This window comes from Euleptes europaea, chromosome 15, assembly GCF_029931775.1.
Source record: "Euleptes europaea isolate rEulEur1 chromosome 15, rEulEur1.hap1, whole genome shotgun sequence".
Lineage (NCBI taxonomy): Eukaryota > Metazoa > Chordata > Lepidosauria > Squamata > Sphaerodactylidae > Euleptes > Euleptes europaea.
The window spans coordinates 35,185,819-35,210,012 of record NC_079326.1 but is presented as its reverse complement, the minus strand read 5'-3'; the positions used below and the strand labels follow the sequence as shown (position 1 = coordinate 35,210,012).

General features: G+C 44.4%; 1 protein-coding gene across 1 annotated transcript in view; it reads left to right on the top strand.

Moving 5' to 3' along the window:
• The first annotated feature begins 2,766 nt into the window (after window positions 1–2,766).
• The window catches only part of GRB14 (growth factor receptor bound protein 14), a 58,622-nt gene continuing 37,194 nt past the window's right edge, over window positions 2,767–24,194 (top strand). Inside the window, exons 1-2 of the mRNA XM_056861180.1 lie at window positions 2,767–2,894; window positions 7,173–7,305. Of these exons, the coding sequence (XP_056717158.1) occupies window positions 2,767–2,894; window positions 7,173–7,305 (261 nt within the window). The remainder of the gene's footprint in view (window positions 2,895–7,172; window positions 7,306–24,194) is intronic.

Genomic DNA, 24,194 nt, shown 5'->3' with positions numbered 1-24,194 from the left:
AGCCACCTGAGACTCTCAACTCATGGTCTACCCTCAGGGGGTCCAATGTGCACCAAGGGAGATCTTCATGCAGCATCTCCATGCAGAGCTGACAGGCATCTGAATACATACAGGCAGCCACATACTAAGCTTCTCTGTTGAATAGCTGAGATGTGCCTTTTGGTGCATATTACGGAATGCAGACAAACAAGTACTCAGGCGTCACCCGTTGAGTGACATGTTGCCCATTCCTAGACAACCTACCTCACAGGGTGGTTGTGAGGATGAAACAGAGGAGAGGAGAATGATGTAAGCCACTCTGGGTCCCCATTGGAGGAAAAGGGATATAAATAAACAGGGATATAAATAAAGTAAATAGATAAATGAATGAATCTGGACTATGCCATTCCAGTCTAGAGCAGTGGTTCCCAAAATGGGCAGTACCACCCCCTGGGGGCAGTGGGGTTACCTAGGGGGGCACTAAGAGGCAAGGGGGCAGCAGGGGGGTGCCAGAGGTGGGCCCCTTCAACTGTGTTGTTCACTAATTTACAGTAGATCAAGCTATGGTACCATGCTGGCAAATTTGGTGGAAACTATCAGAATTTCCCCCCAGACTTTGAAGAGCTGGTACCACTGGATGAAGTTCATCAGTTTTCTTGAATACATTTCAATTAAAAAGTTTTAATTTGATTTTGAATAGATATGCAATTGTTAGTTTTGAAATTTTATTGTTATTATCTTGTTTAGAGCGTCATGCAAACCCCTATTTTGAATAAAGCTTTTTATAGGATTGGGTAGGGGGTGCTGGGGTTGAGTTTGTGGAACCAAGGGGGCAGTGGCCCGAAAAGTTTGGGAACCACTGCCTAGAGTCTGGGATAGATCCAGAGCAGGATTTCAGTCCATGGACTGTGTGCCTTTCTTGGCTTTACCTCCACTTCCTGTGGGAACCAAAATGCCCTTAAACCCTGTTTAGGAACAAGATTTGCGGAGGCATCTTGGGCTGCTGAGGGAAGGGGAAGCTGAGAAAGTTGTACGTCAAAGGTGTTAGTCCTTCAGCTCATGAAATGCTGCCCTAGATGCAACCCTCTATGAGCAGCAGACAGGTACTCTAGTGCTCACAAAAGAACTGAGCTGCCCTGTGCACGAAGAGCATTCTCATTCTTCGTGGTGCTGAGTCTCTCTCTCTTCACAAGTTACATGAAGCCCTGCAACAGACAATGCCCTGGGGAGACAATCTGCAGGAGTTTCATTTGTGCATCAAAGTGCCACAGACCAGTTCCAAAGCAGTGCCGCTACTTGCATGTTTGAGACATATAGACAGGGGTTTTTCCACTTCATGCTAGCAGAAGGACCACAGCTCAACATTATGGGAAAGACCTGGGTGTGTTCCTGTTGGACAGCAGATATCCCTATTCACAGGCAAGGCTTTGTGTGCAATGCACATCCAATATACATTTCTAGAAAAGTTGTCATTAAGGGTTTGGGCTGGGTCTTTTATGACAATATGTAGCAATGCTTGGTTCAGCCCCAATGTGTTTTTTAAATCCGCCAAATTAGATCATAAGGAAACATTTAGTTACTACCACCCCTTTTTGTGCAAAAATGTCCTCAAGATCAGACACAGAAGACAACAAAGCCTGCTGCAATCCTATACACATTTAACCTCGGAATAAGTACCATTAAAACTGGAAGCACCTTATTTCTGAGTAGATCTGCATCAGATTGGACTACAGATGAGTGCAAATCCTAAACATACCTGGGAGAAAGTCTCATCAGTTCAATAAGGCGGGATCCAATCTCTGTTAAGTATGCTGAGAACTGCAGTCGGCAGTGACTGCAGTCCTAAACTCATCTACTAGGGAGGGGCTGTGGCTCACTGGTAGAGCCTCTGCTTGGCATGCAGAAGGTCCCAGGTTCAATCCCCGGCATCTCCACTTAAAGGGACTAGGCAAGTAGGTGATGTGAAAAACCCCTGCCTGAGACCCTGGAGAGCCGCTGCCAGTCTGAGTACGCAATACTGACACTATTGGATCAAATTCCATATTATGGAATGAAGACAAACAAGTCCTCAGGCGACACCCGTTGAGTGACATGTTGCCCATTCCTAGACAACCTACCTCAAAGGGTTGTTGTGAGGATGAAGGAGAGGAGAATGATGTAAGCCACTCTGGGTCCCCATTGGAGGAAAAGGGATACAAATAAAGTAAATAGGGCTATTCCTTTTATCCCTTAGAAAGCTCCTTGACCAATTGATCTTGAGCAGCAGATATCTAGTGTTGGAGGGATATAAGGACTGAAACAAATCTTGCCACTGACAGTGTAACCTTGGGGTCCCTGTCGCTTAGTAAAAAAAAAAGGCATCAATAAATAGGGATATAAATATCGGTATGAGGCCGCTTCAGGTGTCCTCTTCCATTCCGTGGGATTTACTAAGCATCACTCGACTCAGGCGGCGCAAAGGGTCCTCCGCACCTGGACAACGCAGCCCAGCCTCTGGAACCCGGAGCGGATCTAGAACCCCGCAGACCGGGAGCGCCACCCCGACCGCCGCAAAGCCACGCTGACCTCGCCAGGACCCCCAGAGGGCCTGGCCGCGCCCCCCAACAACCCCACCCCCCCAACGGCATCCCTTCCCCGGGGGTGGGGTTACCTTGGCGGCCTTGCCGGCGGCTCCGCCCCTTCCCAGGGACGCCGCACGTGGGGCTGCTGCCGGCCCGCCGCCGCCGCCAAGGTGCGCCTGGCAGCCCGCGGGAGGCCCTTCGGAGCCGCGTCGGGAGGGCAGAGGCGATGGCGACTTCGCTGCCAGGTTGGCAGAGGCGGGCGGCCAGGGGACGCCGCGCACTCCCGGCGGCGGGCGGCGGCGGCGGGGGGGAGCTCGCCTTCTCCTCTTGGATGCCTCCCGCCCAGGAAGACAGGTAAGCCCTCCCCTCGGAGGAGAGGGGGCAACACCTGAAGGGCGAAGAGGGGGCGCGCGCAGCAGGGAGGGGGAGCGTGGGGTGGAACCTCCATGGGCGGGGGCAGTCTATCTCGGGCCCTTTGCGCCTGGGAGGGCTTTGCCTTGGATTTGCCATTTTCTAAAATGCACATTTTCCCCATCTGAGAACTCTGCACGGGGGTTTGGTTTTGAGTTCTGAGAATTGGGATGGGGGAAGACGGGCATCTACAGAGCAGCAAACCCAAGGCAAAGCCTCCCAGGTATAAATGGCCTCTGAGAACGGGATGCTTTGGATGAACCGCGTCGTTGAATTGTGGGACCCCCCTGCCCCAGGATGTGGTGATGGGGCTGCCAACTTGCGGGGGTTGGACATGCTCATGCAGGAGAGGGCTATCCATGGCTACTAGTCAAAATGCATACTAGTATGATGCAACCCTATTCCCTCCAGGATCAGAAGAGCATGCCTAATATATTAGGTGCTGTGGAACACAGGCAGGCTGGTGCTGCTGCAGTCGTCTTGTTTGTGGGCTTCCAGAGGCACCTGGTTGGCCACTGTGAGAACAGACTGCTGGACTTGATGGACTTTGGGTCCGATCCAGCATGGCTTTTCTTATGGGAGGGCTAGATGCCGGTCGCTGGCCTAGATGGTCTGGTCCAGCAGGGCAGGTCTTCTGAGAGATGTGCCAAATGAGCAAATAAAGCGCACATTAAGAGCACTTGAGTGCTGTCAGGTTGTAGCCAGCTCATAGTGAGCCCAGCCGTGGGGGTTTCAAGACAACAAATGAGCAGAAGCAGTTTGCCATCACCTGCCTCTGCATGGCCATGGCTCAGTGGTAGAGCATCTGCTTGGCATGCAGAAGGCCCAGGTTCAATCTCCGGCATCTCCAGTTTAAAGGACTAGGCAACTAGGTGCTGTGAAAGACCTCTGCCTGAGACCCTGGAGAGCCACTACTGGTCTGAGTAGACAGTACTGACTTTGATGGGCCAAGGGTTAGATTCAGTTTAAGGCAGCTTCATATATGTTCATATGTCTACCATCTACCTGCTGTAGAAAGAGCCTTGGGTGGCAGAAGCCCCCTAGGCTCCAAATTTTACTTATTAAGAAGCTTTGAAGTTGGCCATTCTACCCGAAATAGTGCTTGGGGAGGCGTGCAGAATTTAAAAGAATAAGACACACACCTTCCAAATTAAGACTAGTGAACAAGAAAAGTAGTGCAAGTTAATAATGATAATCCCTAAGGCAGAGTGATCCTGAAACTCTGGCCCATGTGTTGCATAATTTGGAACAGATGATCTCTGTGTGGCCCAGCTCTGCCACCAATGGACATCTTTTGCTCACAGCCTACATCAGAACTAGAGCTGACTTGAATGGAAGCATTCCAATTTTTGAGCAATTTGGAAGAGGGTTTTGCGAAACCATTAGAATCGTATGTGTGTGACACATACATAGATAATCTGAACAAACCTCAGAAATCATGTGGAATTTACCTTTGGAAGTAAAAAAAAAACTGGATTAAAAGTATTCTGTAGAGCTAAACAACAATAAGCGTCACTTTGTAAATGTTATTTCGGTGGCTTCTGTAATATGCCCTGTTTCACCTTTTTACCATCTAGCCTGGGGAATAAAGGCTATTAACTTTTGATGTTTTTGGGTTTCCACTTTAACAACGCTGCTGATGAAAGAATCTTCTGACAGGGAACAATATATGGGGGTTGAAAGTGATTATCATTTTTGAAGTGAATTGAAGCATCATTATTTCCATTTTACCTTTTTATACTTGGGAGGTTGGGGCTGCTTCGTATCCACAGGAGTAAGCCCCACTGAGTAAAGTGAGATTTACTTCTGAGTACACAGGCACATCTGTGCTCCTTTAGCTACGATTTTAATTGCCTGAGGGGTCTCTTTTTACTCTTATAAAGTGGATTACTGGACACCCAAGCTTGGAAGGTAAGCTTTCCTTGAATCTTATGGATCAACTTTACACATCTCCTTCTGCAGATGTTCTCTGAAATGAAGTACTTCGAGGAATGCGAGCAGTTGCTTGTGAAGAAACTCTCCTGATGGTCCATAACCATTCTTGATATATCAGTTCACAAGTAAAGAGGCTAGTAAAAGTGGAAAGTGGTTAAATGATAACCATGATATAGAATCCAGTCAGTTACTGTGGTGCTAATCTGGTTATAACTTGCATTTCACCAATTGTGTGTGTCATCAGCATTTATTTTTCTAGAAAGTTCAGTTCACAGTTCTTTGCATTTTGGGGTAGTTTTTTTTAAGATACATGGTTGATCCTGTCAGTTCAAGATGCTTTCACATTTGGACCTCCCCTTCCCTGTGATCTGAAGGGTGCCAAATCAGGCCACTTCATATTTTTCACCAGAACCTAGGGCCTGGCTCTGGGCAGGATTCTCTGTATTTACACCAAACTGCATGGGCTAATGGTTAGAGGTTTGGGCTAGGAGCTGGGAGACTGAGGTTCAAATCACCACTCTGCCCTGGAAGCTTGCTTATATTTGTATACAAGTATTATAGTAATAAAAAAAACTTTTTGTGTATAACTTCTTTGGGGGTGAGGTCCCTCTTACATTCAGGATTGTTATTTCTGGTAAATAGGGTAATTTAGAAGTACACTCTACTGCATTTAATGTTACTTACTCCCAAATTCAGGTTGCTGTCATGAAAGTTGTTTCAGAGTAAAATCTCTTGAGTAGAGCTTACTTCCAAGTATATCTTCCTGGCAGTAAGCAATGTGGTTGTGAATCTTGATAAGCTATTTATTTGAAAATAAGGTACACTGATTTCAGAGAGCCAATGTTGTGTAGTGCTTAGAATGTTGGTCTAGAATCTGGGCAAGAAAGGTTTGAATCTCTGCTCTGCCATGGAAACTTGCTATGGGACCTTGGGCAAGTCACTTCCTCAGCCTCGTCTACTTCACAGGGTTGTTGTAAAGCTAAACACAGAAGGAGAGTCCCCACTGGGGAGAAAAGTAGAGGATAAATGTCTAAATAACAAACAAATTTTTAAAAAACTAAATAAGTAGAAGTTTTTACCTTGCCAATGCCTTAATGATCCAGTAAGAACTGGTGGAACATAGTGGTTGGAGTGACAGGCTCAGACCAGAGAAACATGGGGTCACTGAAATAAAGTGGACAGATTCTAACCTTTCAGGTGGAGATGCAAAATTTCTGGACATTTTGGAACCAGTGTGTTGGGAAACACTGAACTAAATGTAATATTTTATTATCAAGACTTTACTCCTTTACTGGAGAGCCAGTGTGGTGTAGGGGTTAAGAGTGGTGTTTGGAGCAATAGACTCTAATCTGGTGAGAACCGGGTTTGACTCTCCACTCCTCTACATGAGCAGTGGACGCTAGTCTGGTGAACCGGGGGCTGGTTTCCCCACTCCTACACATGAAGCCAGCTGGGTGACCTTGGTCTAATCACAGGTCTCTTAGAGCTCTCTCAGTCCCACCTACCTCACAGGGTATCTGTTGTGGGGAGGTGAAGGGAAGGTGATTGTGAGCCGGTTTGATTCTTCTTTAAATGGTAGAGAAAGTTGTCATATAAAAACCAATTCTTCTTCCTCCTCCTCCTCCATAAAAGGCATAATTTATGACTTGATATATACAATTGTACCACTTGGCATATTTATGAAATTTAGAAGTGTAAATGCCTTACAGTGCAATCCTAAGAACACTTTCCTGTGTGTAAGCATTATTGAATAGATTGGAGCAGGATTATGAGTAGACCTTCTCAGGATTGCAAAATTTCAAATACACCCAAGTCAGTTTCAGGTAGCCGGCTCAAGGTTGACTCAGCCTTCCATACTTCCAAGGTGGGTAAAATGAGTACCCAGCTTGCTGGGGGTAAAGTGTAGAGAACTGGGGAAGGCAATAGCAAATCAGCCCATAAACAAAGTCTGCCTAGTAAACGTAGGGATGTGACGTCACCCCATGGGTCAGGAATGACCTGGTGCTTGCACCTTTATTAAATAATTTATCGTTTTATGGGATTAGAGAGATTCATGTAGAAGAGGTCCACAAATTGCTAAAACAAGACTTCACTCATTCAAAAAATGAGCATTTTCCCCTCTGCAGTCCCCAAAATTTCTGTTTTTTTCTGTGGAGGGGATGGCGGGGGAGGGGGAGAAAGTCCTCAGGAAAAAAAATCTTTGTAATAATCTTATAGTTTTGAACCTTTGAATTTGGATTTTTGTTTAGATGATTATTCTCCATATATTTTCTTCTTTCAATGCAGGAGAACTGAGACAGAACTTGATGTACTGAAAATCCCCTCCATCCCCAACCCTTTCCCAGAGCTTTGCTGCTCTCAGTTACCATCTGTTTTGTCCACCAGCCTGTTGCCCAAGGCAAATGCCCGTGTCAAGCAGGTAAGCTGAACCCCCCTCCCGGATCTGAGATGCAAAACATGAGAGAGAAGAATGTGAACCTGAAATCCCTGAGAGAAATCGCCTGTGTTTTAAAAGGAGCAAATTCGAAATTCCAGTGCCAAACACCCCTGTATTTAAAAGTGAAGAAATATAAAATTGCAAGTGCTGCATTTATAGTTACCAGGATTATGGTTTTCAGGTTTGTGCACCAAGGCAATGGAGAGTTTTAAGCTACATAATACAACAGTAAATATTACAGCAAGTGTCTCTCTGAATGAATTCAGTGTGTGGCTTGGACTGTGACATGATAAGGCCCTAAAGAGGCCCCTGTATGTAAAAATGAATACTTTATAATTCGCACAGACAAGCTGCTGAAAATATAAATTTGTTTTTGCATATATGCAAAGACCCAAGGGAAAGTATAATACAACTGAAACAAAGCACATACACATGAAGGACTGAGGGAATGCCAGACGAAACAGATAAGTCTTCACCCACTTCCAGAAGACAATGACAGAGGGGAACAGATGGATTTTCTTGGGGTGGAATTCTGTAATTTTGGTGCCATGACCAAGAAGGCCCTTTTTCACATTGCCACCCATCTAGCCTCAGATGGCAAGGGAACTCAAAGAAGGGCCCTTTAAGATGACTGCAGTGGTGGGTAAGTTCATATGAGAGTTGATAGGTCCTTAAGTTATGTTGGTCCCAAGCTATATGGAGTTGTAAAGGTCAATACCAGCACCTTGAATTGGGCCCAGGAGCTCACTAGGAGCCAGTGTTGGTGGAGCAAGTCTGGAGTGATGTGGTCCCTACAAGAAGAAGAGGAAAAGTTGGTTTTTATATGCCAACTTTACCACTTAAGGAAGAATCAAACCGACTTACAATCACCTTCCCTTCCCCTCAAACACCCTGTGAGGTAGGTGGGACTGAGAGAGTGTGACTAGCCCAAGTTCACCCAGCGGGCTTCATGTGTTGGAGTGGGGAAACAAATCCAGTTCACCAGATTAGCCTCCACTGCTCATGTGGAGGAGTAGGGAATCAAACCCGGTTCTCCAGATCAGAGTCCACTGCTCCAAGCCACCGCTCTTAACCACTACACCACGCTGGCTCTCATTCCAATCTGTATTCTGTATCAACTATAGCCTCTGAACACTTGTCAAGGTCAGCACCATTACAGCACATTGCAGTAGTCTAATCTGTATGCTACCAGGGCATTCGCCACAGTGATAAGGTATTTGTTACCCAGGAAAGGCTGCTGCTGGTTCATCAGCTGACGGTGTTCCTGGCCATTGCTGCCACCTGTGTTTCCATCATGAGGCCTGAGTCCATCAGCACCCCAAGCTAGAACAATGCTCCTTTAGGGAGAGTGCAGCTTCACCCAGAACAGGAAATGTATAAATTCGCAGGTTGATCCTTCTGCCCACCAGTAGCACCTCCATTTTGTCAGGATTAAGTTTCAGTTTATTAGTCCTCATCCATACCTATAGGGATTCTACAGCTTCTCAGGAACTCTACAGAGAGCCAGCATGGTGTAATGGTTAAGAGCTGTGGTTTGGGGCGGTGGAGTCTGATCTGGAGAACCAGGTTTGATTCCCCACTCCTCCACATGAGCGGCGGACACCGATCTGGTGAACCGGGTTGGTTTCCCCACTCCTACACACGAAGCCAACTGGGTGACCTTGGGCTAGTTACAGCTCTCATGGAGCTCTCTCAGCCTCACCTACCACACAGGGTGTCTGTTGTGGGGAGGGGAAGGGAGGGTGATTGTAAGCGGGTTTGATTCTCCCTTAAGTGGTAGAGAAAGTTGGCATATAAAAACCAACTCTTCTTCTCTGGGATCAGCTGGGAGGGCGATATAGAGCTGGGTGACATCCCAGCCTAAATCTCTGGATGACCTCTCCCAGCAGTTTTATGCAGATGTTAGAAGCATGGGGGACAAAATGGAGCCTTGCAGGACACCAGGGGCCAAGGCGCTGAGCAGCAGTCCCCCAGCACCGCTTTCTGAAACTGTCCCTACTAGTAGGACCAGAGCCACCACGTAGAGGTAATTCCTTCTACCAATGTAATCCTAAAAATTTTTCCTGGGAATATGCCCCATTGAAAAGAGCTGAGTAGGATTCTGAGTAGACCTGCTTACAGTTGTGTGTCAACTGGCTTAGAAGGGTGTAATTCATTTTAGGATTGCAGTGTGACTCTTGTTTCTTTCCCCATTGCTAACCAATTCTTTTGACCAAGCCATTCCTTAGTCCTGTACACAGAGGTAACATTTCTGGAAAATTTGAAGCCACGGGGAGGAAAGAAATGTTTTTTAAAAACAAATGGTAATTGCTGTAGTGGCAATGTGGACAGGACCTGCAAAAAAGGGGGCACCTTCCCATCCCTGTGACCTGCAAAGACACATTGAGTGCAGTGTCTCCCAAAAGATCATTGGGGACAGATTGAATTAAAGCAGGTCAAACTGGGAACAACACTGTGAGGATCTTGGAGAAATCTGCTCCAGTTTAGATACCAAACCGGAGTGAAGCATCCATGTCAGAGCAACGATATTGGCCTGATTCAGACTTAATACTAAAACAAGGCTTTGGGTTTGGTAACAGGCTGCTGGTTTTTGAATATTTTAGGGTGATCTTAGTGATTCTGGGGCCTCAGGCAAAATTTGAGGATGTGCCCCCAAAATCACTCAGGAAGCACAGGGGCTCCCCTGGCTGTCCTACAGTTGATCCCCCCCTCCAGTGCTGCCCGAATCTCAGGCATTGTGGGCAGTAAGTTTTAGGGTAGTTGAGGGGCCCGCTGCCCTACAGCTGATTGCTGGCCCCCTGCTTTAGTCTCAGGCAGAAGGATCAGTGGTGACTCCCACCATGGGTGCTTCAGGGCCGCAGTTGGAACAGCTGGCTGCAGGGCTGTTCAGCTCCCCCGTACACCCCCCCAGCACAAGGCCCGGGGCAGCTGCTTCAAGTGGCCTATGGCTAAGACCATCTTAACTTCTCTTGTATGGTTCCCTCCCACTGATACTCATTTTAAGTGTTGCATGTGATTGTTGCCATTACATTAGAATGTACACTCCTTGACTTTTAGAACTTTGCTTAAATTCAAGCCTTGTTCAGGACTGTACTCAGTTTAAATTTAACTGGTTGGCAACAGGCAACGTGGTGTAGTGGTTAAGAGTGGTGGACTCTAATTTGGAGAACTGGGTTTGATTCCCCACTCCTCTACATGAGCAGCAGACTCTAATCTGGTGAACCCGGTTGTTTTCCCCACTCCTACACATGAAGCCAGCTGGGTGACCTTGGGCTAGTCACAGTTCTCTCAGCCTCACCTACCTCACAATATGTCTCTTATAGAGAGGAAGGGAAGGAGATTGTAAGCTGGTTTGATTCTCCTTAAAAAAGGTGGAGAAAATCAGCATATAGAAACCAACTCTTCTAACCCCAAAACTTGATGGAGGCATTTGTGGCACCTGCAGCAAAACGTCTGCTCTGTGCACCTTGGCTCCGAGTCTTCACTTGGCCACACTTAATCATAAATAAGACTGTGTTTCACATGATCTGCCTCAGCCCATACTGCGGACCATGATCCAGTCTGCTATCATTGTGAGGTCTGTCCTTTATTGTTCACAACTCACATTTCCTGGTTGAAGCTATTGTCATGGAAAACAATGCATAAAAATTGATTGTGTATCTCAAAAATATGTTTTTATACATGTAATGTAACCTAAAGAAATTGCAGTATTTTAAAAACAGTGGGCAACGTCTTTATAAATTTGAGCTCTGTTATGCATGAAGCCACTGGAAGGGATATAATTTCCTCAGTGCTTAATCCAGTTGAGAATTGGGATTAATTATTTCATTCTCTCATCAAAAGAAATTGGAGAGAGTAGCAGTAGATCGACACCATTTAGGGTTGCCAGGTCCCTCTTCGCCACCGGCAGGAGGCTTTTGGGGCGGAGCCTGAGGAGGGCGGGGTTTGGGGAGGGGAGGGACTTCAATGCCATAGAGTCCAATTGCCAATGCAGCCATTGAGGGAAACAATTGTTCCGTCTTTCATCCGAGGGTGTGCGCACACATACATACTCCTTTTAAATTACCAGTGGGTGGCTCTTGTAACGTCATTTCAAATGGCCATGAGTACTTGTAAATAAGCGAAGTCGTGTTATGTTTTAAGAGTGCTGCCTCAGGAGGAAAATTGATACCCTGTCTAAGGTGGTAGTTTCTGTACAGGATTTCTGGAAATCATAGCAAAAGATGCATGAGGGTTAAAAGAAAACTTATTTTACAATTAAATATCAGTAATCCAGGACTGGTTATGTTTGACTCAGAGCAATGCAATTCCATATGTATGTTTAGACAGAGGTAATCCAGCTTTAGGGTATAATTATCTACAAAATCAGAAAAAAAATATTTTCTCTGAAGTCCAGTATTGCAATACTGGACAACTAAATTGCAGTGACATGGTAGGTATGAGGAAAATGAGGTGTGTTTTCTTACTGTAAAATTTATATATGCCTTCAAGGACTTAAAACCTATGGTACAACTGTGGGTGAGACTTGTGCAAGTTATCTGAATTTATGTTAGAATCTTAAAACTTGATTCATATTTTATAATAATTAGAGATGTAAAATTTCTGGACATTTTAAATCCATGGGGTGGGGGTTCCCACTTGGGGAAAAAAAACAAATTATGGAGAAAAATGAAATGGATATAGTACACATTTTTTTATTGACTGCCTTAACAACATAAACTGAATAGTTTATAGCTGACAGCCCATTCCCGAGGTTGTGGGGGGGGGGGGACTTTGCTAGCTGGACATTACTCCCAAACACCGCAGGCTTCTAGTCTATGCATTTGTGGAGCCGCCGTTCCAGAGTACCTATTACACTACATCTTATTCTGTCCTGTTTATACAGAGCCCAGAATTAAATTTCTTATAGCACTTTTAAATGACTTGAACCTCTTTTCAGATTCAGGGAAGCTGCTCTTTCTCCTTTCAGATGTCGATCCATTTGTTTCCTATAGAGTGTCACTCTGCCTTAGCAGCCAAGAAAATTCAGGCTAAAGTTGTATTTAATGACTAGCATTTTTTGGTCAGGCTATTTTAATGTTATCATTTATTACTTGGTTTTATATGACAGACTGTAATGGCCTTCCGCTGCAAACAATAAACTTTATTGTATCGTATTGCCTTAGTTTTCTACAAGCACACTTTTTGGTGAACAAGAGAGTGTATATTATTTGGACAAAAACAGCTTTATACCATCATGATAGAGCTCGAAACTTATTTGGGTATTGAATTAAATTTGGTAACATTGAGCTCTTCAGTAGTGTAGTGTCATCATCTTCCATATTAATTATGGGCAAGATTTGTCACATTTAAACAATCCCCGCAAACCCCTGTTGCTTGGTTTCTACTAATGTGATAAATATCACAGTCAGCTGTCTGAAAACGTATTTTACAATAATGTCTACAATTTAAATGGCCGATCAAATTACTTCTGGACTTGCCAAATTGATGTAGATCGGTGGATAAACGGAAGGAAAACATAGTGAATTGTTTTGGTCAAAATATTTCCCTGCAATAGTAGTTCAAGGTAAATTAAGGTATGGGCTTCCCTGAACACAACTCAAAGTGCCAAAACAAAGTCAAGGGTATTCAAAGGGAAGGAACATTTTATTCTTTTTGAAATGTTCTTTCTGCATGCTTATCTCATTCTAGATGTTCAGAATATGTGGATCACATTAGACCAAATAACCACCCCCCAGTTTATTTTAGGAAGCCTGTGAGGTGAACCTTGGCACACTAACCAAAGTCTGGAATGTAAGCCTTGTGTTTGAACTTTTATTGAGAGAATGGATGGTACAGAAGAACATTTGGGGCTCTGTTGCTTTCATATCCTTAATCTGAAACTCATACCAAATACTTGACATTTTGTGCTTTCTGTGGCCCTCTTGATCCTATACTGGCTATGTGTCCCAGGTAGTACCTGTTTCTTTCACATGACAGCAGGCTAATTTTATGAAGTGACTGTAAGACCACAGTAGTATCAAGGTCAGTATTGTCTGTTCTGACTGGAAGCAGCATCTCCAGGGTCTCAGGCTGAGGTCATTGACAGAGAGCCAGCGTGGTGTCATGGTTAAGAGCAGTGGTTTGGAGCGGTGGACTCTCATCTAGAGAACTGGGTTTGATTCCCCACACCTCCACATGAGCAGTGGACGCTAATCTGGTGAACTGGATTTGTTTCCCTAGTCCTACACATGAAGCCAGCTGGCTGACCTTGGGCTAGTCACTCTCTCAGCCCCACCTACCTCACAGGTGCCTGTGGGGAGGAGAAGGGAAGGTGACTGTAAGCCCGTTTGATTCTTCCTTAAGTGGTAGAGATCGTTGGCATATAAAAACCAACTCTTCTTCACCTACTACTTCAACTGGAGATGCAGGGGGTCGAGTTTGGAACCTTCTGCATACAAAGGGAGGGACTGTGGCTCAGTGGTAGAGCATCTGCTCAGCGTGCAGAAGGTCCCAGGTTCAGTCCCCGGCATCTCCAGTTAAAGAAACCAGGCAAGTAGGTGATGTGAAAGACCTCTGCCTGAGACCCTGGAGAGCCGCTGCCAGTCTGAGTAGACAATACTGACTTTGATGGACCAAGGGTCCAGTTCAGTATAAGGTAGCTTCATGTGTTCAAAGCAGATGCTCTACCACTGAGCCACAGCCCTTGATAGTGGGGTCAGAATTTGTTTCTGTGTGTGAGTACTATGGGATGCCTGGAATGTGGAGAACTGAGGTGGAGACTTCTCCACATAACCAGCATGATCCAGCAATCATGGTTAGATGTAGTACAAGGAATGGTCCCAGCTTCGGTTTCTGTTGTGCTTATTGGTTGTGAGAGATTCTCTATAAAATGTTGATGTGTAGTAGTATATTTCAACACGTCCCCCTTTTCATATTTATATAGTAATCAGTGGAGCTGCAAGGATTTGTGGATTTTTAAACCTTCAAGTCTACTCAGGACAGTATAGTGTAGTGGTTAGAGTGTTGGATGAGGAGATCTGGGAGATCCTGGTTCAGATCCCTGCTCTCCCATGAAAGTTTGCTGGGTGACCTGGGGCCAGTGTACACATTTTCAGCCTAACTTAACCTCACAGGGTTGTTGTGAGGATAAAATGGAGAAGGGGAGAATGTTGTATGACACTTTGGTCTCCCCTGGAGAGAAAAGTGAGATGTAAATAAAGTAAAGAAAAATACAAGAGTACTGATGTTCATTGGAATTCTATATACTGGAAACTATGATAGACCCTTCTGGAATCTTTGAGCTCCTTGGAAGTGTTCAGAATTCTGTACCTAATACTTTAAGAGATGGATTTTAGAGTATCCATCTCTTTTGATCCATCTCTGATGATAAATTTCCCCCTTCATGCTGGCAGTCATTTTTAATTTGATCAAAAGATAATGGGAGGGTTTTGATCAGTTAATTGGCTAAACAATTGTTTTCCTGGTGAAGTTTTGAATAGAGATGGCTCATACACTTTGAAATGTCCAGGGGCTGCTCCTTATGGAAGTGAAAGGGTCTGTTTATCTCTCAGCAGTCTTTCATACTGGATTCTCTTGAGCCACTGTTTGAATAGAGCAAATAAGTATGGGGCTTGGTTTATAGTGCAATCGTATGCAGAGTTACTCCAGTCTAAGACGGCTGATTTAAACGGTATTAGAATGGAGTAGCTCTGCATAGGATTGTACTGTTAATTGTTGAAATCTTGTCCATTGGTAAACATTAAGTAGTCGACATGGGAGAAAAATGGGAAGAGAAAATAAGGGAGAAATCATATTTAATTGCCGGCTTGATCCTGACAAAATTACACATTTTTTCTTTCTAATGGATCCTTTTGGATTGGCAGTGGTTTCGCCCCACACACAACTAAGAATGTTGTTGATGAGTCTACACTATCTGAAATGGATAGCACTGGGAAGGAGGGCAAACAAGAGATTTAAGTCTTCTGTTTTGGTTACTTTTTCGGTCTTCTCTTGAGCTTAGAGCAATAAATTCTATTAAGGCCAGCCAGATTAATGCAGCACGTTGTAAAAGTTTTTGAATTCCCCAAAACTATCATCAGGCTTGATATTTAAAAAGGGAGGGTTAGGTATGTGACCTAACAGAGCACTTTAGCAGACAAAACTGTGATTTATTTTTCCTCTTCCTGTTTGGCTGTGCATGTAGTAATGTTGTCAAATCTACCTGACAAGGAGGGGCGCTTGCCCCAGTGCCCCACAGACAGCGTTTTGGTGTTGGCACCATGTCCTTGCCATGATCGGTCTCGGGGAGAGTCTCCGCCCCCCCCCCCATAGTTTGAATCTGGGCTACGCTTCTTCTTTTATGAAGCTGTGGGATTATTAGTGGCAAAAAAATGGAAGCAGAAAATTATGTCACAGCTGAGATCTAGCTTTAGAAATGTTGGTCCCATAATGTGGATAGATAAAATTACATGTTATAAGCAAATGTGGGAGAAAAGGGATTTTTGACAAAATATGTTTGTTCAAACTTGGCAGCCTTTTTGTGGTTTATGGGAATAAGTCGAAGCTGGATGAAGATGTATGACTGGAAGTTTTATTATGTGTATAATATGTGTATAGTTATACAATAATATAAGACAATGTGAGTACGTTATGTTAATTTTATTTAGCTGTCAACATTCTGCGCTATTACAGATTGTTATATAACTATTATTGTACTGTGCTTAAATTTGATTAAAGAAAAAAGGTCTTCAATTTGTGATAGGGTTGCCAACCTCCAGGTACTAGCTGGAGATCTCCTGCTATTACAATTGATCTCCAGCTGATAGAGATCAGTTCACCTGGAAAAATAGCCACTTTGGCAATTGGACTCTATGGTATTGAAGTCCCTCCCCTCCCCAAACCCCGCCCTCCTCAGGCTCCTCCTCAAAAACCTCCCGCCGGTAGCGAAGAGGCAACCCTAATTTGTGAACAGTGGCATTGTGAAAGTGCAGAGTCAAGCAAGCATTTGGAAAATATCTATTACACTTGCCACTTTTTATAATTTCCAATATGGCGGGAGAACCTTGGATTATTGGTTGACTTCTGGGCTTGTTTGTTTCCTCTCTGCTGTGTATGTTTTCAATTAGCTGTTGCTGGTCTAATATTTCTATTTTGATTAGTTTATGGTGGGTTTTCCTTCAAGAGCTGTTTTTCAGTTTATCTTGATATTTAGGAACAGTTCATTTGTAAGAATGGGGCTCTTCACTCATCCATACCAGGATTTCTATTACAAGGAAATAACATATGAGCAAAAAAAAAGTATCCGACAATTGCCAGGAACCGCTGAGCCGCCCAGCAATCGCGCGGCTAGAGGGGACGGGAGGCTTTAGCCTCCCAACCATTGAGGGCAAGGGAAAGGGGGACCCGGCCATTCTCCACGGCGGGTGGGGGGAGAGACAGCGCGCCCACTCACCCACTCTCTCTCTCTCTCAGGCGCGCCAGCTCCGCAGCCTGGCTGCTGGTGCGAGCGGGCGCAAGAGCAGGGGCTCTGAACCAAGTTCGGAGAGCTGCACTCAACGGGGCAAAGAGCCAGATGCGGCTCTGGAGCCGCAGTTTTGAGACCCCTTTCTATGGTTCTGGATATGCTGCTTCCTGGAGTTCTGGGAATCCTCAGGCACGGCACTTGGCAGGATAAGGGGGTCTTTAATGGGAAGAGGAAACTGGCAAATATTCACACACACACACGCACATACATACACCTTCCCCAGCAGAAATGGACAGAAAATAACCACAAGACACAACCTATTGGTTTTATTGGCAGGCAGAGCAATCCACAAAGGGTGTGGGTGCAAAAGAGGATAGGAGCCAGCGTGACCCCTGTGGCCCTAATGCCAGCTCCAGGGCCACTTACGCCAGCTCCAGGGGGCAGTGTGAGGCTCGGGTGCTAGCACTGCCCGCCAGCAGCATTTCCCCAGCATAAGGGCTCACACTGGCACCAAAGGGGCCATTTCCAGGTGCAGAGCTGACTTTAGCCAGCTCTCTAAGCCCTTTCTCTCTGGGAATGACCCCTTTTGCAGGCACCAAATTGCACCTGCAATATTACGGGCACAGTCCCGTGATACCCTATGGAGCTGTTTCATGGGGTTGTCTACAAATTGCCGTTTTGGCTCAGGAGGCAACATGGCTGTGTTGTCCTCAGATGCTCTCTAACCACCACCCCACTCAGGATTGTTCTGTTATTTGTGAATTTTACCATACTTGGTTAAAAAATTTCAATACTATACAGTTTGTTTGCAATTCAGAAAATATTATCTATACAGCATAGCTTGGGAATTATTATTATTATTAAAATTTCCCTTGACGTGATCTTTTTACAACCCTTTAAATAGAATCTTTGTGTGGACAACTGGCGATAGAAACCAGAACACCCAAATGTGTGCCAGGGACTTCTGGTTTCTAGTGCTACTTATGGAGATCTGTTTGTTCCATGTAAGTGTGAGACCTTGTTCCACTTCTTTGTACTGGTAAATAAGAGCTATTATCTTAAGAGGTCTTCTACAAGCCTTGTTCTAGTTTGAGATAATCTGGCCAAACTACTTTGACTTGCTGCCATCTTTGTTGTTATATGATTCATTTTTTCCACATGCAGAGGCATGCTATTGCTTTCCTTTTATCTGCAGTTTAATTTTGATATGAGGATCAGCCTTACTGTGAAGCAGTCTGGGTAAAACTTGGCATAGTGCTTTTCCCAAGTAGCATGGAGGGCAAGAGTGGAAATAACATCCTGAACAGCTGTAACGTCCTGCTTAGCATTTGCTTTCCCCTTCCTGTGTCAAGTAATGCCATGACTAGGCCAGTCTCTTTAGATCTCAGAAGCTAAGCAGGGTTGGATTTCTTGGTACTTGGGTGGGAGACCACCAAGGAAGTCCAGGGTTGCTATGCAGAGGCAGGCAATGGCAAATTTTATGCTACCAGGACAGGGATGAAATTAAGACTGTCAGTACTGCGATCCCTTTATATAAATCTACAATACTACCATGTCCTGTCCTGGATGGCCCAAGAAAGCCTGATCTCATCAGATCTCGGAAGCTAAGCAGGGTCAGTCCTGGTTAGTATTTGGATGGGAAGTCTAGGGTCACTATGCAGAGGCAGGTAATGGCAAACCACCTCTGAACATCTCTTGTCTTGAAAACCCTAAGGGGTTGCTATAACTCAGCTGTAACATGGCAGCACTTTCCACCACCACCAAGCCTTGATCTTGGGTGTGAGTTTAAAGGACTCTTGGTCCTTTGGCTCTTGGCCCATGGCTTGCAGTCAGTGCCTTTAGAGAAGCCAGCTTCTGAATTCTGATTGTTCCCAGTACACAGTTTGTTGTTTTGTTTGTGAGTTGGTTTACTTACATTGTGTGTGTGTTTATTTTGCTGCTGTTTGTCGCTTTGGGTTTTTAAGGGGAGAAAAGTGGGATACAAATCTAAAAATAGCCGTGCAGACCCCCCCTATCCACCCCCATTTCAGATCAGAGCTGTGGATTTTGTATGTTGAAACTGACCCACCATCCTGTGTTGGTGTTAAGTACTGTGATCTGTGGCTTTGATGTAGAGGTGAATTCCATACACCCAGCAAGGCTTCTGACCACCCTCCCCATCCCAGCATCTTTGTGTAATGCTTGGTAAAATGTTTTTTTTTGGGGGGGCGGGGATGAAATTAGTCTATATGATGTTGATTTTGTGGAAGCTTGCTTTGACATTAGGGGGCTCAGCCCTGGCTTCACATATATGTGTGTGTATTAAGTGCCGTCAAGTTGCTTCTGACTCATGGCTCCTATGAATCAGTGTCCTCCAAAACGTACTATGTTTAACAGCCTTGCTCAGATCTTGCAAATTGATGGCTGTGGCTTCCTTTATAGAGTCAGTCCATTTCTTGTTGGGTCTTCCTCTTTTCCTGCTGCCTTCAACTTTTCCTAGCATGATTGTCTTTTCCAGTGACTCTTGTCTTCTCATAATGTGACCAAAGTACAACAGCCTCAGTTTAGTCATTTTAGCTTCTAGAGTTAGTTCAGGATTACTTCCCGACAAAATAAAGGATATCTGGAGGGACCCTGAAACAGGCAATATCTCTGACCAATTGTGAAGAGTGCCACCAACTTCAAATTAGGAGGAGGTTAATTAAATGTGGAGAAGAAATGCTGAGCATCTGCATACATATGAATTTAAGTTCCTGGGACATGAGAAAAATAACTTTGTCTGGTGATAGGGAAAGCTCTGATTGCTGTTCCTGGGGTCGGGTGCCTTGCCATTGCCATGCATCTGGGATTGAAAAGGATTATTTGGTTGATCCAGCCATTGCCATCTGCCTCTATGAATTTTTCCTACCTAGGCCTGAAGACTTTCTCTCCTCTACTACTGCCTACACCCCTCCAATTTGGATACCTGGGGGGGGGGGCGGTTCACAGTTTTCCCCAACGACCTCGTGTATACAAAGGGGGAAGGAATTTATCCACCAGGCTCTCATGGATTCATGGGGGGGGGGGTTGATTTCAAGGTCATCTTTTTCGCTAGAGAACCTCAATTGTTGAGATTCACCTAACTTCTACACTTTGAAAGTAGAAATTATTGGATCCCTTGTTACTTTAGCTGATGATTTTCACATTTTGTACTCACTGTTTTGATTTGTGTACCATCATTTATTTCTTAGGTGGTTGTGATTAGTTTTATGTGGCTTGTTGTTGTGTTGGTTCTTGTTTTGCTCTGTAGTTCAATATTGCCATTAGATTTTTTTAGACAGTTGGGTATAATCAGATAGCTCATTTCTTGCTGTATTTATTGGCATATAAGACCCCTTCATTTAGATTATTCATTTACTTGCCCCAAATAGTTTCCCAGTTAACCATTTGTATTTCTTTTTTGTTGTTGTTTAATAAATATATATTTTTAAGAGTTAGTTCAGGATTGATTTGATCTATAACCCACTGATTTTTTTGGGGGGGGGCAGTCCACGGTATCTGTAATACTCTCCTCTAACACCACATTTCAAAGGAATCTACTTTCTTCCTATCAGATTTCTTCATTGTCCAGCTTTCACGCCCATACACAGTAATGGGGATTACAATGGCATGAATTAACTTGATCTTGATTGCCAGTCCTTACACTTAAGAATCTTTTCTAGCTCCTTCATGGCTGCCCTTCCCAGTCTCAATCTTCTTCTGATTTCTTGCCTGCAGTCTCCCTTTTGGTTGATGATGGAGCCAAGGAATAGAAAATCTTGAACCACCTCAATTTCCTCATTGTCAACCTTAAAGTTGAGAATTCTCCTGTAGTCATTACTTTTGTTTTCTTGGTACACACATAAAGGCCGTCAAATTCAGGCTAGTATTACCACTAAGAGTGTGCCTTCAACAGTGGTAGTGGCTTCCAGGAGACCACCTGAATGAAGACTCAAGTATAGTTGGCTTGTGATACGGGGTGTCTGCAAGTCTTTAAACACATATAAAGGGGTATATATCAGTCAGCCCTTGCATGTTTCCACATTTTAGCATCCAGAGAAAGTGATACATACCTGAACTTTGTTGGTGACCTCATGATGAGTGATGTGACTTAATCTGTCTGGTTTGCACTTCATGAGTCTGATCTTACTGGACATAATAGGGGTAGACAATAAGAACTGTAGGCTATCTTTGGCTCACTCTCCGTTACAGTGCCCTCTCCCTCGGTTAATTCACCTTTCAGCAATTTATTCCAAGGGGAAAGGCAGAGAAGGATGGGAGGAACAGCCTTGGCCAGATACAATGCATGGTCTTAATTTGCCTGGCCTTGGAGTAAAGCTGTTGGGAACAAGCCAGAAAAACATTTATCTAAAAGCATTTTTGTAAAACCCACAAGATAACTTTAATAAGATGAAGCACTGGACCAGATTGGAGCATTCTTCAAGTTCAGTGGCTTGAATCCTAAGGTGCCATTCTGTCAGGGCAACCACAGTTCCCCTGACTGAAGAGCATTTCCATTTGCAGAAAAGGGGAAGGTGTTTTTTGCTGATTCCCTGCTGCAGACTCCCACTTTGCCCCCCACCCCTGTTCCTGGGGAACCACTGACTTGCAGGAGCAGAATTTTGTGGGGGGCAGGGAGATAAGACTGTAGCGGGAGAAATTGCTTCCCTGAAGTGGGACTCCACTGGTGCTGCTTTGGATCCCAGTTAGTACATCTTGTGACTTTGCTGCAGGGGAAGAGAATTATCACGCCAGGGGCTGCTGCAAGAGTACAAGCTGAGTTCTGGAAATTTCCAAAACAAAATTGTTGTCAGTTCCATTCCAAAACCTGAAGATATGTCAAGATGATATAGTAAATGAGTACCTCGTCTAATGTTGCAATGATTATATCAATTCCATAGATTTGCTGCTGTTTTGACTGTAGTAATAAATGCCAAGGTTAGAACTGAGCCCCTTTTTATTTTGACAACAGGCTGAATTTTGCTGTGTTAGAAATGGCTTTATTAAAAAAAATCCCTGGCCATTTATGCAGGGCTGTTTCCCTCGTAGTCACCCCGCTGACTACTTCGGGGCTTCCTTTTGATTATGCATGCCTTTCCCCAACCATCAGAGTTTGCCTCGCTTCCGTGAGTTTTGCCCGTGTTTTCTGAATGCCGCTTTAACTAGAATCTGGAAAACATGGGCAAAATGCGCAGAAACACGCAGGGAGCGTGAGGCGACCTCTGACGGTCGGGAATGGCATGCATAATCAAAAAGCCCTGAAGCTGTTGGCAGGTGTGATCACAGGGAAACAGCCCTGCATAAATGGCCTCTGTGATTTGGGCAAGGATTAAATACTTGACCCCAAACTAGATCTTTTGATGACTTTTGCTGAGCTTGCCAGCAATTTCTGTGTTCCTCATTCCATCTTTCACAGTTAAGGTCAATGGGGTTTGAAATGGCCCAAAAACCCCTGTCCTTTTTAAAACCGGAATTTTTTTCCCCCATAATTGGTTTGGTCCAGAGTATCATGTATGCCCCAATGCACAACTAGAACTGTTACATACAGACCTTTTTTGTATTAATTTCAACAGAAGGTTCAAATAAATATGCATGCATAAAGGAAAGCTGATCTACTGAAATTAACAGGGATGCTTTTGTGAGAGAGATTCTTTGTACCCTCCTTCCAGTAGAGATGTTGCTGTGGTCATAATGTGGTGTGTGTTAAGTGTCGTCAAGTCGCTTCCGACTCATGGCGACCCTATGAATGAAAGTCCTCCAAAATGTCCTATCTTTGACAGCCTTGCTCAGATCTTGCAAATTGAAGGCTGTGGCTTCCTTTATTGAGTCAATCCATCTCTTGTTGGATCTTCCTCTTTTCCTGCTGCCCTCAACGTTTCCTAGCATGACTGTCTTTTCCAGTGACTCTTGTCGTCTCATGACGTGACCAAAATACGACAGCCTCAGTTTAGTCATTTTAGCTTCTAGGGTCAGTTCAGGCTTGATTTGATCTATAACCCACTGATTTGTTTTTTTTTTGGCAGTCCACAGAATCCGTAACCCTCTTCTCCAACACCACATTTCAAAGGAATCTATTTTCTTCCTATCAGCTTTCTTCACTGTCCAGCTTTCACACCCATACATAGTAATAGGGAATACGATGGCATGAATTAATCTAGTCTTGGTGGCCAGTGACACATCCTTACACTTCAAAATCTTTTCTAGCTCCTTCATGGCTGCCCTTCCCAGTCTCAATCTCCTTCTGATTTCTTGCCTGCAGTCTCCCTTTTGGTTGACAGTGGAGCCAAGGAATAGAAAGTCTTGAACAATGTCAATTTCCTCATTGTCAACTGTATGGTCATAATGCAGTATACTAATTTGGTGGACGATACCACTTTGGCTGACCTTGCCAGGAACCTAAGTAGGGATGTTGAATATTATGGTCGCCTTATCAATGAAATCACCCTAGAAAGTGACTGAGTTGTTATAGACACACAGAGATTAGAGTTAGTAGCTGTTTGGTTTGAGTTTGTCGACATGAGCAATCCCCAGTCATTGGTGGATCTGTGGTGATATCATGGAATGTTCCTAAATGTTTTATCTGCTTTGGGATAAAGCAGTTGATTAGGGAATATAAGAGGGTTATGGTGGGAAATATTTATTTTATTTTAATCTTGACCTTCCCTTAACCTTCAAACCATCCTCTGAAGAAACAAACATTGCATTTGGGGTACATTTCCATCCCAAACCAAATTCCCTGTGTACTTTTACCCTGTGGGGTAAAAGTGTCTCATAAACAGTTTGTTTTGGCTGGGGTTGTAATGAGGGGCTAGGGTTCTGTTTAGAGCACTGAAAAACAGTTCCCCGGATGACTGTTTTCTTAATAAACTCATGGGGTATTTAAAAAATCCCAGTTGGGTATTTTCAGTGCCCCTTGGGGTATAAAATTACCCTAGTGGCAAAAAATGTATAGATTATCTGGGGTTTGTTTTTTACCCAGATTATTTAAAATAAAATAAAACTGTAAGTGGCTGTACTTCAAGAGCCACTTTTCTCTGAATTCTACCCCCTGCCCCAAAAGTACAATCGGGGTAGCTAATTCATTCCAATAGTGTTTTCGGAGTGAAGACGCTCAGAGTGGTATATGTGGTTCCCCCATTCCCTTTTACCCTCATAACTACCCTGGAAGGCAGGCTGGATTGTGAGGTACTGTCTGGCCCAGTGTGATCTGGTGAGTTTCACGGACTTGTGCCAGTCCACTGTTTTGTCCACTGATCCACAGCGATGAGCAAAGTTTAGGCATTTTGGATTTCCTACGTTCCTTCTGTTTCTGCAGGGAACCTTGTGAAACCTTCTGTCCCCTGGCATTGTTACAAGAAAATATTAAAGATAGTATCTCAACATTCCCCTTGATTTGTGGAATAAGGGGAAAAGGCAGGGAGTTCAGACT